Source organism: Halichoeres trimaculatus, unplaced genomic scaffold (assembly GCF_033239565.1).
Source record: "Halichoeres trimaculatus isolate MK-OKI-2021-1 unplaced genomic scaffold, fHalTri1.1 fHalTri1_scaffold_6, whole genome shotgun sequence".
NCBI lineage: Eukaryota > Metazoa > Chordata > Actinopteri > Labriformes > Labridae > Halichoeres > Halichoeres trimaculatus.
Window position 1 is genome coordinate 21,429,103 of NW_027437184.1, and position 18,579 is coordinate 21,447,681.

General features: G+C 40.0%; 2 protein-coding genes across 5 annotated transcripts; one reads left to right on the top strand and one right to left on the bottom strand.

The window, feature by feature from the left end:
- Positions 1-5,510: 5,510 nt before the first annotated feature.
- Positions 5,511-12,990, bottom strand: nf2b (NF2, moesin-ezrin-radixin like (MERLIN) tumor suppressor b). Its single transcript, XM_074671975.1, has 17 exons — positions 12,631-12,990; positions 12,349-12,465; positions 11,628-11,753; positions 10,889-11,011; positions 10,682-10,765; positions 10,432-10,500; positions 10,166-10,248; positions 9,948-10,023; positions 9,727-9,864; positions 8,463-8,537; positions 8,249-8,362; positions 8,021-8,143; positions 7,554-7,771; positions 7,016-7,118; positions 6,747-6,886; positions 6,484-6,655; positions 5,511-6,343 (listed from the first exon to the last, which is right to left on the bottom strand). Exons 2-17 carry the CDS (start codon positions 12,436-12,438, stop codon positions 6,296-6,298), a joined length of 1,782 nt encoding a protein of 593 aa, XP_074528076.1. The 5' UTR covers positions 12,439-12,465; positions 12,631-12,990; the 3' UTR covers positions 5,511-6,295.
- Positions 12,991-14,124: 1,134 nt separating this feature from the next.
- Positions 14,125-17,622, top strand: LOC141791880 (methyltransferase-like protein 27). 4 transcript variants are annotated; one of them, XM_074672575.1, is made up of 7 exons: positions 14,125-14,280; positions 14,439-14,533; positions 15,169-15,299; positions 15,893-16,021; positions 16,348-16,483; positions 16,694-16,786; positions 16,895-17,606. In XM_074672575.1, exons 3-7 carry the CDS (start codon positions 15,180-15,182, stop codon positions 17,095-17,097), a joined length of 681 nt encoding a protein of 226 aa, XP_074528676.1. In that variant the 5' UTR covers positions 14,125-14,280; positions 14,439-14,533; positions 15,169-15,179; the 3' UTR covers positions 17,098-17,606. The 4 variants fall into 4 exon arrangements, with proteins under 4 accessions (XP_074528676.1, XP_074528679.1, XP_074528680.1 ...); XM_074672578.1 differs by having other exon boundaries at positions 14,442-14,533; XM_074672579.1 differs by lacking the exon at positions 14,439-14,533 and having other exon boundaries at positions 16,895-17,622.
- The last annotated feature ends 957 nt before the right edge of the window (positions 17,623-18,579 follow it).

Sequence of the window (18,579 nt, forward strand, 5' to 3'; positions counted from 1 at the left end):
TGGTCTTTAGCCAGCCCAAAACAGCACATGTCACTCTGCTGTTAATCACCCTTCAGTGGCTTCTAGTGGCAGCTTGGATCAAATTCAAAGCTCTTCTTCTGGATTACAAAACACTGACAAGAACAGCTCCTGGAGTCCCTTAGCCAGGTCTACACTCCTTCTGGCCCATTATGCTCTGCTTGTGAAAGGCAACTGGCGCTTCCAGCCCAGTGCAGCTCTAAATCTCTAGCCAGACTCTTCTCCTCTGATGTGCCCAAACAGTGGAATGATTTACTCTTTACAATCTGCAGAGTCCCTTTGTATTTTTTTAAGAGTCGTCTGAAAACCCATCTGTTCAGAGAAAGCTCACCCTTCTCCTCTTTGTCCTCAGGGGTAAAACGAGTCAGAAGGTCTCAGAGCTAGCTCTCAGTGAATATTAAGCACTGATTATTGAATATCATTGAAGGTTGAATTGTATTGTTGCAGCAATTAAATGCGGTTAGGCCACGTCATTCAACATGAGGAAAAAAAAACACTTCTTACACTCAGTGGCAGCACCTGCAGCCAAATAACTTCTCTTGCTTGTGTTGTGCATTGCTTTGGACAAAAGTGTCTGCTAAATGAAACTGTAAAACTGTAGGATTTCTGTGTGAGCATCATCACCACTGTCACCTGTGTTTTCTTTCTCCAGCTGGTCAATCCTGGACGTGCTGATGAGAAGTTCACTCTGCAAGTCTGATTTGAAAACATTGAAAGAGAAAAACCATGAAATACAATAGTTTCTAAATAAACACTTTTTCAAGAGTATAACTGAACCCCCTGGTCACATTATCTGGGGTTATCAGGGAAAACAAAAAAAAGCACTGCTGTGAACATGCATGAAAAGATCAAACCATGTTTGATTTGTCACACTGCAACAACTTCTGCAACATAAAAAGCTTTAGACTCTTGTATTTGCAATAGGTCTGTTTAGGATACCATTAAAAGTAATCTTTATTTGATCTTTGGTTTTGACTGCTTTTTTTTTTTCTTTAGCCACATCATTTTATATATCGGTCATTTATATATTATATAATGATTAATCATTTATAAACTCAGGATAGTGTTCAGGTTAAGTTGGGTTAGGTAAGCTAAGGCTAGGTTAGCGTTAGTGTCAGAATAGGATTAGGGTTAGGTTTAAGTTAAAATCTTTCTTATAAGAAGCCAATTTCTAAAAATAAAAAATAAAAACATGAGCAACAAGTTTTTCAGCGAAATACCTGCAGTTTCTTCCTCTAGTTTCTTGTTTGTGATCTCTGAGGCAGTCAGTCTCATCTCCAGAGATTCTAGTTTTGCGGCCTGAGCTGAAACAAAAGAATTTGAGTTTTCTTTGAATATTCAACAGTTTCAAACACACAGAGACTTCTTTTTTGAGTTATTGTATTACATATTGTAGGGCCATATTTTCTTGCCAGTATTTGCATTTAAAACAAAGCTTTCAATACCATTAAAGCTCCTGTGATGCGATTTAGGCAGCAATGAAACAGTCTGAAACAAATACTGATGAGTAAAGAAAAAAGAAAAATGAGGCCATTAGAGACCAAATATATGCCCTTATTTCTTCATTTTATAGGCAAAAATTTGGGGGGCAAGTGTTGTTGGCCGCATCGTACTGGGAGAACAAAAATCCTTTTGTAAAAAAATTTCCATGCCAGAGATTCCTTGTGAGTAGCATGTTTGAAATTCAAAATAAAATAAGAAATGACACAATTGAATAAAACTGCTTACAGGCAACAAATCCTCCCATTTCGACCAAAGAGAGAGGAAAAATTAAGTTTCTCACAGGAGCTTTAAAGTTTAAATCTTGAGCTAGCAATAAATACCCCAGTGGACTGTGCATCACCTGTTTTGTCTCTCTCCAGCTGGTCAAGTCTGGATTTACTAATCTGAAGTTCACACTCAGTGCTCCTCAGCCTGGTCTGCAAATCTGAAGTTAGTGACAATGACTAGGATTAAAAAAAAACAGCCATCACAGTCTGACATGAACATGTCACTCTCAACAATCAATAAAATATCATTTGAAGTTATAATTTTACATCTAAAAGATCATGCGTCATTGAAGCACCTGCGTTTTCTTCCTCAAGTGCATTTGTTCTGCTCTCTGTTACAGTCAGTCTCATTTCCAAAGATTTCAGTTCTGCTGCTCTGGCTGGAAAAAGGGTGAGTTTGATTTTTTGGTCAGTTGAAAAATTCCTTAAGTTACCTCTGTCAAACTTTTTAAAAAGGTGCAACTCAATTTCCAATATGTCAGATACTTTAAATCAAATCCAAAAGGATGTCAGCCTAAGAATAGTGAACCACCCGTACCTGAATTCTCTGTTTGCAGTTGCTCCACATGCACATTGGTGATGATCAGCTCAGCTCTTAGGTCATCCACCAGACTTTCACTGTCTTTCACTTTCTCCTCCATAGCATATAGCTGCACCTTGAGCTCCACCACCATGTCTCTCAGTGCCCTCACCTCCAACCAGAGGTCAGTGGAGGTTTGCTTTGACGTCTGCTCAGTGTCACCCTCATCTCCCTGAGCTCCTGAGCCACACAGGCCAAGAAACAACAGCAGCAAACCATAGACAACCCTCATCATCCAGCCACAGGTCAGTACAGAAGGTACAGTGAAGGGGTCAACCTGTTTTTATATCGTGTCTAAACTTTGGCAAGCTATGAGGATGGATGGGAAATACAACAACTGTTTCCAGCAGTTTGATTCAAGGCCTTCAAGTATTTGATATCAACTCTGTGCTGGTGAGAAAATACATGCTGTTACCAACAGTCAGGTACACACTCTGATGAGGTTGATAAAAGCTTCAGCTTTGCCTTACTGCATTAATTCACTCCTACTTACATCTTATAAATGTCCCATTGTGGAATATTTTGACTGTTGCCACCAGGGCTTGACGTTAACTTTTTTGCTCACCAGCCACTGTGGCTAGTGGTATCCCTGAGTTACTAGCCACTCAGTATTTTCACTGGCCACAATTTGTTGTTGGATAATTATGTTCAATATGATTAAAGCCGATGATGACGTGCTAAAGTTTACTTAAAAAAGATTTACAACCTCTCTAAATGTAAATGACCCCTATGCACACTCAAAACAAGACTACATCAATGTTAAAATCCACAGGTCCTTAATCAGGTATTAAGCTCTGATAAAGTTGTGTGTAACATTGTGCTCCTTTCATATGAAAATATGCAGTCTATTAAGACATAGTAATTAAAATAGTAGTTTGTTATTGCTTATAATAAAATGGTAAAGGGGATTAATTGAACTGATAAAACTCAGCAAGAGACACTGTCTGCTTAAATATTTATTAACAATTGTAATAAGAAAATCATTTATTTTTTTATGAGAATGACAATGAAGGAGAGGTAAATTAAATTTCCTCAGAGCTTTCATCATCAGAGTCATCTTTTTGCTTGTCTCTCTGCTCCATGTTTGAAATAAAATCCAACCCGCCAAAGTGGCCAGTGGGAGCGGCGGTGTTACCAGCCACTGCCGAAATCCACCAGCATTTGGCCGGTTGGCCGGTGTTAATGTCAAGCCCTGGTTGCCACATTTTTAACCCGTTGACTGCATGGAGTCAAGATTAAGGTCAGCTCTCTTGAGCCCTCTGGTGGTGACCAACTAACCAAATAATTTTCAGTTCACTAAACCACAGATAGATAGAACTGACACTCTGCAGGGGGTTAAAACCAAAAGAAGAAGTAATACAAGAATGCAAAATCTTTTTATCTTTCCTTTCAGTACATTTACCCAATGGACATGTCTCAGAAATAGTTAATTTTGACAGGTTTGTTTGTTTAACGAAGTATGTCAATGTAACTATGCTTTCTGAATAGTCCCACCTAATTGTTTGTATTTTGAAGGAGTGTGTTTGAGAAATTCAGTGTCTCCAAGTACACTAAATACTGAACTATAGCAGAGCACATAGCCACAATCTACAAATTATAAAAATATTGAACAGCCAGCTTTCTTTCTTTGTGTTCCACTGTTTTGAAAACACGTAACTGTGTTGACAGCAACAACGCATTTGTTTGATAAATTGCTCAGTTGGGGAGGTGTAGTAATGGTGGATGTTAGGTCAACTGACCATATTAATAGCTCTAAATGGCAAAAAAGCTTTGTCATGTTTTACACTGTGTACACTCAATACTCTCACTACAAGTATGTCTTCAGCAGGTTTCTTTAAAAACGCTTCTAGTACAAAAACTATGCTGGAAAATGTAGTAGAAAAATACACTTTTAACAAGATTTCATCAGACACACTGGACATTTAAAAGCTGATTGAGCAAATTTGAAAATTGCTGTGTAATCAAAACATCCCATTCAGTCAATTTTGTCGCCCTGCGACCTTAACCTTTGAAGTTAAGATGACCGACTTGATGTCATTAAATTGGTGAAGAAACTGTCTTCACGTCAATCCCAAAAAACTCCCAAACACCACACAAGACCATAACAGACATGTTTGATCGATGTAATGAAATGACGTACACAAAATAACTCGTGGTTACAAAACATTTTTTAAGAAGCAAGATGAGCATGAATATTTGGGTCACATCAAAGTAATCCAAATCCCTTAAGGTACAACACTGTTTCAGATTGAAAAATCACCCTAATTACTGAATATTGAATTTGGTATGAAAGAAGCATTTCAGAAAAATCAAACAGAAGTTAAAACGCAAACCAGTCTCCCAAAACGTTTGACCTGGAGTGAATATGCACGGCGATGCTATTCAGGGACTTATAGCACAAATAAATAAGGTTGAAAATGCGAAGAAAACATGTTAACTGTATTTGTAACAAAGAAAAAGGCAGTTTAGCGCATCATCTTCATCCTCTCACTTATCAACCTATGGTTACATTTTACTGTTCAGTCTATTTCATCAGTCTAATAAGCAGGGTCAAACAAGGAAGCATGAAAGATCTGTAGGATGTTTAGCCTCTACCTTTTTGAGGATGAAATGAGGAGTGTAACCAAAGTTTGCTCGTCACAAAATTTGTAAAATGAAGAGGACACACTCTTTCCTGCATGAATTAGTGTTGGACTTGATGCGAATTGGCAAAACAGAAGCCTTTAAAAAGTAAACATCAGTGGATATCAGGCTGATATCTCAGGACAAAAACAAAATGAAATTCTAGCTGCAGTGATTGTCTCCAACTAACCCTGAGAAGTTCATGAGCTAAGGATGAAAAGCAAAAAGACAGGCCATCAGTCTATAACTTAAATTACAAAAACTCAGTCTGAACCTGACAGTAACCCCAGAATGAGTCTAACCAATGCGAGGAAAAATTAAACCAGCATGTAAAATAAACCCCAAGAAGCTCAAATTATAACAATATAAAACAAAGCTTAAGGCACTGAAAAAACAGGAGCACAAAATACAAAAGGTTGAAATGTTAGAGTTAGTTTACATTTCTAAAACTGTCATGATGAGGCACTAGTAGAAACAACAAAAGGCGCCGGTGTGGTTTCAGTGAAGGCATGTTAAAAACAAACACAAAGCAAATAGAACAAATGTCAAAATTAAAGGTCAACACTGCATTTAACGTTTTTAAGGTGTCATTCTCAGGAAATGTCCCTGTGTCTGTCCATCTAATTTGTTCCCCTTTAAGGACAAAAGTCAACTTTAATCAGGGAGTTAACTGCGTACATTTCAAAGTGAATACATTCAATTAGGACATATTTCATCAGGGATTTTTTTTTTGTTTGGATTGACTTGAAGAGAAGGCTGATAACATGTGACTTTTGGCATTTGGTTTTCTTTGAGGTATTGTTTTTAAAAGCCAAGTTTGAGAATCCCTTTGCTGGTTTGGAAGAAAGGACAATTAAACCACTGTATATCAGCCAGTATTGGACATTCACCTAAAAACTGGCAGAATGCTGTTAAAGTACTACTGTACTGCTTGTTATAAAGGCATGATTCTAAATTTGACCACATTAGAGCTAACCATCCCTTAAAACCAAATATATACAACACCATTTGATCAGAGCTTGTTCATTCAGCCATCCACGGCACCGCATCATGAAATAGTGCTGTGTTAAAGTGTTAGCTGAGGTGGTGACGTGGAAGGTGCTGGAGTGAAGCAGGTGGACTGGCTGAGCAGGACAGCTCACCAGAAGGGGAAGCTGACGAATTCAAAGTCTTTCCAACAGCACATTGTTACTGTGTATCTGTCAGTCCATCCATCACTCACATCCAGGTGAATTAACCAAACATTTTGACATAGCACTGAGTCAGGACGGCTCATGCCCTCCTTCCTCATTTTGCTGGAGTAGAGTCAAACTTCTTCAAAGAAGGCCATCTGAGACATGTACGCAGAGTTTCGCTGCAAAACAAAATGAACGAGCACAGAGAGGAGCACATGAGGGTGAGATCATTGGGAATGGGGATAAAAAACAGGACTTGATTATTTGCGATGCTCTTCTGCTACTGAACAGGGAGATAACGTGAGGTGATCATACGTACATTGCTGTGAGGTATGTAGACAGGAGGCTCAGGGACGTATCCCCTCGCCTCACTGCGGAGGTTGTAGTGGCCAGCCTGCTGCTGCTGCTCCTCCAGCTTCAGGGACTCGATCTCTGTCTTCAGCTCCTTCAGCTGGTCCTGCAGGTGTTTGCTCTTCTCCATGTACTCCAACCTTCGTGGCGAGACGGCAAGATTCTGTCAACAAGCAAAGCTTACCTGTTTTACAGGAGCATTATGCCAGTACTTTAACTACTTCAACTCACCTCTCCCTTTCAATCTCCATCGACAATCTTTTCATGTCAGAGTCCTTGAAGTCGAGGCGGGCTGACGCAGACTCATAGGTACAGTCAATTGCTTCAGGCGGAGCAGGGGGAGCAGGGGGTGTGGAGTAGGCTGCTATGAGCTGGAATACAGACAGATTGCTGATCTTAAGTAATAAAATGTGGCTCTAAAAAGTTTGAGGCTGCAATCATTCACAAAACAAAAGAAGGCATCACAGTACGCTTAAAGACAGGTATGATCATCACCGTACAGGGTATGTTGTTTTGGTGATCTCCAGCAGCTTCTGTTTAGCTCTGCGCTCAGCGTCCTTTGCTTCAGTCAGGTCTTGTTTCAGGTGATCTGCCTCCTTCAGCCTGGAAAGATGAGTTTGATAAGTTCAGGGCTGGTGGAAAGTATTAATGATATTGCTAAATTAGTATGCAGTGCATTCACAAGAGTAAGTAAGCAGATCAGTGAAGGGCCCCAGACATGGCTTAACGATTGCAAACTTTGGCCTTTTTCTATGCATCGATTTCATTTGAACTTCATTTGAATTTTAAACTACAGCCAAACTCAAAGTTGACTGCCTCTTTGCATCTTGTGGAGCAACTCATCTGTCAGGTTTTACCACTGGATTCAAGAAGAAAACACACAAAGACATACGAACAAACAAAGAGAGTGTGTGGAATAAAACATTTTGCTGAAAAACAAGATGTTGTTGTTAACCGAATTTTGGAAAATTCAATGCCATAATTTCTCCATTGATTTCAAAAATAAGACAAATGCACCATTCGCCAAGGCTGTGTTACCTCCTCTCAGACTGCTCCACCAGCTTCACAGCAAGCTGCTCGGCCTCCCTCATCTTCTGCTCCATCAGCCTTTTCTCCTCCTTGGTTTTCATAGCTGTGACCTCTAACCTCTGCCTCTCCTGCTCAGCTTCCGCAGCTTTGTGGGCCAAAAGTTTGGCCTCCTCCTCAGCAATCTGAGCTTTTTCAGCCAGGAGGTCTGCTGTCTCCTCCGATCGCAGCTGCAACAAAAGTATATTTACAACTTTGAGCTTTTTGCAACACATGCATCGTCAGTGTGCCCAAGACTTAGCAAGATGTTGGGTCTACGGCTCAGTGACATGATTGACTTATTGACTTCATAGTTTGCTATTTACATAATCGCAAATGTCGTCATTTTACAAACAGGTGGAGCTTTAAGGTTGTCATCCTGAAGTGAGCTCACAGAAGTGTGAGAAATTTTAACAACTACTTGAATATGAAGTGCTCACCAGTGCCTCGTTGGCGAGCCGAGCCTCATCTTGCAGCTGGAAAAGTCTCCGTTCCATCTCTTCTTTTGCCCGTTCTGCTTCCTCCCTCATCTGCTTTTCTCGAGCCAGGATTTGCCGCTCCATCTAGACAGTGATGATCAACCACATTTTATGACTTTCAATCCTCAATGTACACACTTTGTCCATCCATTCTTCCTCTTCTTTTATAACTACTGAGAGGATGCTGACCTTTTTGCGCGCCTTCTCCTCTTTCGCTTGAGCCTTCATCTGCTGCACTTCAATGGAGTCAACCTTCCTCCTCCTCATGAACAGGTCATGGTTACCAATGCACAACTGCAGGATCTAGAGAAACAGAGAGCACAACCAAGTGGCTTATCACTTAATATAACTCTCCTGTTACACTTTCAGGTGAACATTTGCTTGGACAAAACAATAAACCTACCAGTTTGTTCACACGCAGCTGAGATGAGTAGAACTTGAAAACATCTTTCTTCTTGTCGAGGGGTTTGATTGTGAACTGAAAGACAGAAAAGTTCCTACATGAATTTATTCTCCAAACACTCACTTCTGGAATTCTTTAACAATAAAGCAAAAACTCTAATGTTAGGGCCACACCGGACGAGAATTTGCGTCACGATTACATACAAAGTCAATGCAAAGACGAATTTGGACGCCGATTTGCTCCAGACGGGGCGTTGGACGCATTTGGTGCAGCACGTTTGGGGCGTCGGCACATTTGGAGCATCGACGCGTTTGGGCGTCAGACTTGAAAATATTGAACTTTCGACGCAAATTTGCTTTAGGCTGTGCCGTGGCAGCCAATCAGCGATGACATTACCCCACAAAGTCATTGATTTGATGGCGCTGGGGGGCAGAACATAATCTGTGCGGTGTCATCATCCAGAGTTATAGGATACGACATGTGCACTCTACAGAGACAGGAAAAAAAGGAGCAGGCTTGGGTGTAAGTCGCTGAAGTGACAGGTTTTAAAGGTAAGTTCTGTAAATATTTGTTTCCAGCTGGATTTGCCGGCACGGGTCATCACTGAGTCCGACTGTGTTTTCCTTAGTGGAGTTTTGTCGTTAAAGATGGAAGAGCCTGATAGAGAGGAGGAAGGAGCAGGGCAGGGGCAGAGCCAGGGAAAAGATGGAAGTTCTCAACGGTCCTCTCTTTCCTCGACCCCTTCATTATCCCATAGGAGACCTCCAGGAACATGGGTCTGGGGGTCGAGGATGAGGTCGCAGGGAACAGCCAGGCAGAGCCAGTGGAGGTGGATTACCAGGGAGAGGCAGCAGGCCTTGACTGTGATCTCCAAAGTTTTCACACACTCTCCTGTCATACTTTTGAAACCACAGCTCATTGTTTTTCAGATGCTCTTTGGGGCTTTCCGTCTTTAAATGAGCGGGCTCTCTACTCCGCCTGCACAGTGACAGATGTCAGCCCCTCAGCTTTTTAAAATAGTCCAGCGTCCAGCCTCGGGCGTGACGTGCGTTTAAATTCGCCAATTCACGTCCAGTGTGGCCGAAGCATAACAGTTGGTTTGAGAGAAAATGCACCATGAGGGGGCTGCAGGTTTCATGACCAGCTCTGTGTTGGCTAAGTGAAAACCACAAGAGTCTCAGCTTGAGCTTAAATTCCTCCAAAATGACAGAAAATGCTGAGTATTGACCAAAAACCATGTGCTGCTTGTTTGTTTTTCTTTTACCTCTTTTTCACTGTAAGAGATGTTGCGGATGCCACTCCAGGGAAAGGACTTGTTGGGGTTGAGTTTGCTGGTGGGGCTGTAGATGTGGAGACCTTGAGCATCCACTCCAAGCAACAGGTCTGTGTCCCTCTTATTTTGCTGTTAAAGTGACATGAAGTTACATTTGAGGTTACATGTTAAACTAACTTTGACAGAATGAGGACAAAGTAATTTACACTTACAGTGATGGAAAAGTAGCTGACCCCGTACATCTCAAGGTCCTGCGCAATTTTCAGGTATTCCATCTCAGCCTCATCCCTGAGTAAACAGTGAAAAATAAGGATGAGAAGGTGTTTCAAACCAGGAAGCTGCACCAAAGAATCTAGGATTGCACCTTCTGTTAAGGTGTTATTTTGTGTTTGCATGCTGCATTTCAGAAGCCCCACTGGGTTAGACCTACCTGGCGATGCCTCTGTGCTCTGCATACCAAGCTGTAATCTTCTCCTCCCACATATCAGCTGTCATTTGGTATTGCATTAAAACCTGGGAAACAGATTTAAGGTCACAGAAAAAAGGTTACATACTTTGAGTACGCATACAAACATTGGCAACTGCTGTGACTAAGTAAACAAAACAGACAAGTGGAAATAAAAACAAGTCAACAAACCATTTATTCCACTTCATTATGAAGAAAAATATGCTGTAAAGATAGTTTGGTGAACTCACTCTTTTTGGCAAGAGCTCATCTTGTGCTAAGAAACCCGGCTTGTGGAAATTTGGGTCATAGTCCCCGTACTGTGAGTGAGATCACGGGGGAGAGGGTTGGAAATAAAAGACAGAAAGAAATGGGAGTTTGCATTTTTTATGGCAGAAGAGCTGAAAGCTAAGTTTAACTGAAAATGAAAGGTACACAATGCTTCAAACATAAAGCTCAGCATACTGAAGGCGGAGCATATGCATGAAAGGCGTCTCTCACCTTGGCTTGGACGGCATACGATGCCAGGAGAACAGATGCTTCAGGGGAACAGAAAATCTCTTCATCTAAGATCTGTTTTTTCACCTGTTTAACAGTTTTTACACATAGATGAAACATTTTTGTCGATGATATCCCAGATATTCAGTTGAAATATGTCATCTAGGTCTCATGACAGTGTGTTAAGTTGTTTGATAAAAGCTAAATTACCTGTAAGAAGAAGAGATGCTGAGTAATTTCTTGGACCAGCTCCTCTTCTACTTTTTCTGGGAAAAATTTAGCCAAGAAATGAAATGTTATGGGAGAGTCCTTGGGAACCTCTTGATCCAAGACCTTGGTGATAAAAAAGAGAAGAGAATAAAAAAGGTTTCACAGTCATATATTGGTTAAAACAGAATCTTTAGCTGACCTAGAATAAAATAGCATGACCAGTGTCTATGTGTATATTTGCTAGTGAAAGAAAAACTCAACACAGAAATAATGAATACATAATTTATCAAACAGGAATGACACAATCTTTTGTATATTCAGGCGCTTTAGACATGGGGGTTATTTTTATTTTATATCCCTGGCCTGTACATCTGATAAAAACGTGATTAAACCTTGTACTTGAAATTTCCTCATTGTTTGTTTCAGAAAGAGACAAAAACAAGACAAACAACACCTGCAACACCAACCAACCAACCAACCAACCAACCACCTATCAGGGAGCATCTTTTATAGGAACTTTATCTGTTGATGCTAATACTGTGGTGTGCAACCCTGAGTAAAATGGTTACATTTTGCTGCTTTTACCGAAATCTAAATTAGCCTTACTTTGTACACAAATACAGACAATCTCCGCTGTACAAAACTTTCTAATAACACTGTTTGATATTGGATTTTAACCATGTGTACTTTTCAAAGACATTAGCCAGTTGGACACTCACAACTTCAGTCCTTGACTCACCCTTTTCTCTAGTTTCAGCCAAGCGTAGGTGTCCTTCACTGTGTACCTGAGTCCAAAGAACCAGGTCTCTCTCAGTCCAACAGTGCGACACACTAGGTCAAACAGGTCTTTGCCTTTCCACTTCACCTGAGGAAAAAATAGCAAGCAATTAGGAAATCAGTTAGTCAGGATGAAAGAAAAGAAGGAAAGAAAAGAAAAAGGAAAAAAACAAACAGATGTTGGATTAAAATAAACCCATCCAATGATATCCCTGAAAGGTTACAGTGTAATCTTAATGCCACAAATTTACTGTCACAGTAACTTAATTAAGACATAAATATATAAACGATTTAGTCAAACAAAATGTCAAAAACCAAAAGAGAATTTTGTGATAAAGTGCATCTAGAATCATTTATAACCACAAACACCAACAAGATGAGGTGCAGCTTCTGATGTGCAATCATTTCCTTGGTAAAAGCTGAGCAACAGCATTTTCAAGAAACATGTAATCTGTGTGAGAGTGTCACGATGAAAAGTTAACGCAGCAAAACCTGCCAAAAATGAGAAAACAATATATACGGAAACTGTAAGGTGTGCCATGATGTTGAAGGATATTTTAAGTCATTTTTCAATAAGTAAATCAAGTTATTCATAAAAGATCATGCATACAACATATAGTGAACAATGAACTAAAGGTAGAAATCAGACACGCTGACATTCACGATGCTTTAAAATGTAATACCTCACAGCTGAACTCCATCTCCGCATCCATTGTAATAACTTTGACTTTAAAAGTCTTTGGCTGTTTCTTCTTCAGTCCCAGGATAGACATTTTGAGGGCGTTGCTGTTCAGGGAAACCTGTAAAAGAAACCTCAGCTTTTAAACTTACGACTTCCTGTGGCACAAAATGTGGACGTTTCAACTATGCGTTATCAGACAGAAAACATTGTATCAAGCGATTTTCTGGGACAGTATTTCTTACAAAATGCGACATGCAACTGTTAAACACGTGAGGCCCGTTACCAGCGGTAAATGTTGAAACTCCTGCCGTCCAACAAGGCTCAGGAAGGCCAGGCTTTTAGTTACAGACACCAATGCTGGGCTAACTGTTAGCTAGCCAACTATGCCACGAAAACGGACCAAAATAAGTTGTAGGAAGAGCGGAACTTTGGGAAGTTGTCCATGTTGAAATGTACCGAACTACAGACTCTGTAACTGCCGAAGTTGTATTTAAAACACATGGAAACAACTTTGCAAACGTTATCGAGAGCTAAGTACTTTGGCTAGTTAGCAGTGCTGTTCAATATCAGGAGGTCTTTCCAGAAGATTTTTTGTTTGTTTTGACTCCTCAACACTCTACAGGTGGGAACATGAACAGCAGCCTGGGATGGCGACTGGGGATGGGGATTTAAACTCATTTTAGGGAGCCGGTTCTTTTGGCTCTAAAGTGGTTCCTCGTGTTTTTATTGCATGAGTTGATTAATTACCAATAGTACTGGAAAATTATATGTGAAATGAATTACCAATGTTAAAAAAATGGCTTTAGTTATATTCTCCACATGGAGCAAAGTGCGAACAATTTAAGTACAAAACAACAAAGACCCATCTAAATTAGACAAAATGGTCCGGTCACTGACTGTACAATTTATAACTATTTACTGTAAAACAACACAGGAAAACTCAGTGAATCACACAACAAAATATGAATTAGAATGTGAAATACAAAACCAAAAACAGAATCTCAGTAAACAATTTTAGCTAGTCTCAAGTGAAGATTGACATTGAGATAAACAAAGTGCCTCATCTTCAAGAGGTTCATCCTGATTATTCTTTGTGCATCTACCATGTGCTGGAGAAGATTGTCTGTGTGAGAGTCCATACATTGCAACAACACAGAGATCTGAACTATTAAAAGTATAAGTCCTGTCATTTTCAGCTTCTAATTTTTTCTCCTTCACAGCACGTTCTCAGTATCACAAGTTCTCTCTCATCTCTTTCCCTCCTGTTCATGTGCTCACTGTCCTGTGTATGTGCTAATGTTGGTGTGCTTACTGTTCTGTGCACCTGTGTGTGTGTGTTTATTCGTGGCCCCTCTATCCATACTGCTTCATTTGGACCAGGCTCCAAGCTCTAGTCTAAACTTATGAGGCAATGTGGAAATTCTATAATGTAGAGGCTGGCTCCTTAAGTACTGGAAACTGCAAACACAACAAGAAAAGGTACAAAATATGACTCTTGTATGCATTACTAATTTTCTCTAAAGGCACACGCTGTATGGATAGCTAAGCTGATCTACAGGCAGGGCCTTATAGCTGCTAGTGCATAGGCTCTGTTTCAGAAACAGATGGTGACTACATTCATTACCCAGTCTATGGTTTGGACACAGACACCTTGGCCAGTCACAGGGAAAAAAGCTCCAAATCATGAGCTGGATCCGGTCGGTCACTTTAGAGAGTCGGCTCTACGGGATGGATCGTTCGCGACTATCTCATCACTACCAGCGACAATGCGCATGCCCATGAATCACTGTAGCACAAATGCCGCTTTCAGTGGATTGTGGAGCAATTGTGCTATGGACTTTTTAATTATCAGAGTAGGTAGGGAGTCTCTAAGAGTTAAACCACCGCAGCGGAAAGTTTTGTTGGACCAATGACTTTTAAGAACAAAAATAAGGTAACAACCTGGCGCTGCTGAGAAGCATGAAAGTTGGAACGTGTGCGGTTTCCCTGAGAGTCTTTGCTGAGGGTTAATTGGACCCTTTAATCACATTTGGTTCATACTATATAGCAGACTGGATCAGTGGTCTCTATCATTCAATATTGTGTCTGCAGCAGGTCTGGGAAACCGTACCATTGTAAATGCGTTGCAGCAAAAAACACGGTCTCCGGTGGTGACCTTGTTGAAGAAAAACTGTCTGAAAGTACAGGTGGGTTTACTGAACACATACCTGCCACACACGTGTAGAACATATAATCAAATGTATGCTGCTGTTTGGACTGATGTGATTTTTAAACGTATTTTAGAAGGATGAGAGTATTCAGCTTAGATACATACACGTGTTACCTTTTATCTTTATACTGTTACATAAAAACTTATCTGGATTTATGAAAAGTTCAACACCTGTCATCAATTCCTGGTAAAGTGCCATGTTGTCTTAATATTGCTTTGTCATTTTAACTTAACATTACATTTATGAACATATCTTGCTAATGCACATACATGCTAGAATTTACAAATGGTTGTGTCAGCAGTAAAAAGACAATAAAGAAATACCTAATAACTGTCAAACCACTTCTTCATCCCAGAACCTGGTGAAAGTAATGTTTCTATGGCTTATTTAATTTTAAACTGTTTTTTTGACTGCAGTACTAAGGTGTAGATATAGATGGACTGATTGATTTATTGATTTTTATTTATTTATATATTTATTAAGTCTTTTTTTTTTTAATATCCAACATTTGTCTCATCCACATTTATGGCTGTTTCAATATACAATCTGTAAAATTCAGATACCTGGTACTTTTATAACTGGTCTGCATTTGGTCTCTTTTTTTCAAACAGGTTTTTCCACAATGTCAGCTAGCAGAAAGACGTTTGAGGATGTCAGAGCAGCAGTCCTATCTTGCCATGAGAATTGTACATTACAAGATAAGATGAAATTTTACGACTCCTGGGCAGAGAACTACGACCAGGTGAGATAGCAGAAGAGTTTTACTGACTATGTTACTTACTCTTATAGACTTTAGGAGGGATACTAAGATCAATACTTAGGCAAGGATACGGATTTAGTTAGTTTTATAGGTACTAACTTAATTCTGTCTGGAGTTCTGATCGACGTAAATTAAATGGTACCATGTTTCACTACCTAAACACATCCATGTGACTGTGAATGAGTGGAAGACAAGGCATTTTTCCATACTGGACATGAACACAGTATTGCACGTTTATGTATTGATAAATAGATATGTTAAACTGAGTAACTTAGATTCAAATACTAAGCAAGTAAATATTTATTAAATATAAACACAGAGAAGTGCCGAGAATTGGCACCAGTGAGTACCAGTACCGATTGCCAGGTACAGGGCACAGGTACTGTGTCATTTTAGATGTGAAAGGTACCCATCCCCATAGATAGTATTGTTTAGAAATTAAGTACAATGTCCAAAAGTGTGCTGATTCATCTAGCAGCACTTTCTTCCTTTTGTCCTTTCATATCAAAGAAGTCAAGGTCTTACAGAGCTTCCTCATCTGTTCTCTGTTTCCTTTCTTAAAACTGTTTGAATAGGACCTGGCTATTCTTGGCTACAGTGCACCGTGCGTGGCAGCAAGCAGGATCTCATCTCATTTCAGTGGTGATCGTGAAGCAGCTGTAGTGTTGGATGTTGCTTGTGGGACAGGACTGATGGCTCGACAGGTAAATCTGCAGGAAATGGGACAAACTCTTTACATTACTATGAATAGAAAAAAGGATGCATTGATGAGTGTAATTACATACAAACATGCAGTATTTAAATGTAAGAAGAGGAAAATGTGACTTTTGAGAAGTCTTTTTCAATTCTTTTTCTCTCTAACATTTTACACTAAGAGCTCATAAAGCATTGTAAACATGTTTTCTTGGTGCTGTGAATACCATCACAATCATTTTAAACTCTTTATTTTCACTTTTTTCATTTTACTCATTTCATACTCTGAATTGTTCCAAGATGCTGATCAATAACCAAGTGTGTCTTTCTTGTACAGATGAAGAGACATGGGTTTGGACATTTTATGGGTGTTGATGGAAGCAAAAGGATGATAGATATGGCCAGACAGACTGAACTGTACCAGGATCTGAAGATGTGCATGCTTGGAGAGGAAGCACTACCTGTCCAGTGGGGTAACCACTAATTATTTCCTCATTTTTGGTTTTAGATGAAAGTTTTGAAGTCAGTCTTTAACGCAGTCAATTATGACATTTTTACAGTAAATTTTTATTTTAGTCAAATCAAGCCAAATTTAATTTATGCTGCATATTTTTTTACACGGGGACAACAATGTCCTTTTCATCAAGGAAAAAGTTTACTGTGCTATATTTCATCTTCTTCAGGTTTGTTTGATGTGGTTGTAATCGTTGGAGCTCTCAGTGTTGGTCAGGTCCCGGTTAGTGTTGTCAGAGATTTGGACAAGTCCACAAAGTCAGGTGAGACTTTTTTTGTTAGCTTGATGTCTCCTCTACTGTTATGAATACCAGTATCCCCAAACTCAGGACCAGTTTGACGATGCTGCTCTGTCACCCTGGTTCCACTAGGTGGCTACATCTGCTTGACCACCAGAGGTAACCAGGACAATCTGGACTTTAAAGCAGCTCTGGAACAGGAGCTGAAGCAGATGGAGGAAGACGGATTCTGGTCCTGTGTTGAGGTCACTAAGGTAGACAAGTGGGAGATGGCAGTGTCAGAGAAGGAGGAGGGCTACATACCAGGTGCTGTTTATCTTTACAAGAAGCTATAGTGTTAGAAAATTACACAACAGTGTGAAGCAGATTTTACCTTACATGTGAAAGCATTTTTTTGAATAGACACATCATCTTATCACTCCATGCTCACCTCAAAAAAGGAGTGTGAGGGTCACTTCCATGCTGTCTCAGAAAGTGAAATTTAGTCAACTGTATCTACAGATGTATACACAAAGCTCAAGAACATCAATGCCACATGCCAAACCATTTAGCACTTGGACCAAATTCAGGAGCTGTTTTTGTTTGTCTCCAGCAAAAAAGCTGGAGCAGAGCTGTGCCATCTCTGCACTTTTATAGTGAACCTTCAACAGCATCATAATAATGCCAGAGTTTGTGATAGCGTCATGAGAGCATGAAATGGAAGCCACGCGAACACACAGAACAACCCTCACAAACACAAACTCAGACATGAACATACATGAACAAATAAAACAGTGAAATAAAATAAGATGTAATCACTGTGTGGTTGCTCATTGTCTGTGGTGTGTGTGTGTAATTATAAAAACAAACTAATTTATCATTTTGAATAACTTGACGTTTATATCGATTCCAATTTCAACTGAATTACTGGTGATGCTATTGCCGCAGTCAACACAGGTCGTCCAGTCAGAGCAGGAACGATGGCAGCAGAAACACCCTCTTCCAATTTCCACTCTTTCATTTCTTTAGTCAAGTCAAGTCAAAGTTTATTTATGCAGCATATTTTTTTACACGGGGACAACAATGTCCTTTTCATCAAGGAAAAAGTTTACTGTGCTATATTTCATCTTCTTCAGGTTTGTTTGATGTGGTTGTAATCGTTGGAGCTCTCAGTGTTGGTCAGGTCCCGGTTAGTGTTGTCAGAGATTTGGACAAGTCCACAAAGTCAGGTGAGACTTTTTTTGTTAGCTTGATGTCTCCTCTACTGTTATGAATACCAGTATCCCCAAACTCAGGACCAGTTTGATGATGCTGCTCTGTCACCCTGGTTCCACTAGGTGGCTACATCTGCTTGACCACCAGAGGTAACCAGGACAATCTGGACTTTAAAGCAGCTCTGGAACAGGAGCTGAAGCAGATGGAGGAAGACGGATTCTGGTCCTGTGTTGAGGTCACTAAGGTAGACAAGTGGGAGATGGCAGTGTCAGAGAAGGAGGAGGGCTACATACCAGGTGCTGTTTATCTTTACAAGAAGCTATAGTGTTAGAAAATTACACAACAGTGTGAAGCAGATTTTACCTTACATGTGAAAGCATTTTTTTGAATAGACACATCATCTTATCACTCCATGCTCACCTCAAAAAAGGAGTGTGAGGGTCACTTCCATGCTGTCTCAGAAAGTGAAATTTAGTCAACTGTATCTACAGATGTATACGCAAAGCTCAAGAACATCAATGCTACATGCCAAACCATTTAGCACTTGGACCAAATTCAGGAGCTGTTTTTGTTTGTCTCCAGCAAAAAAGCTGGAGCAGAGCTGTGCCATCTCTGCACTTTTA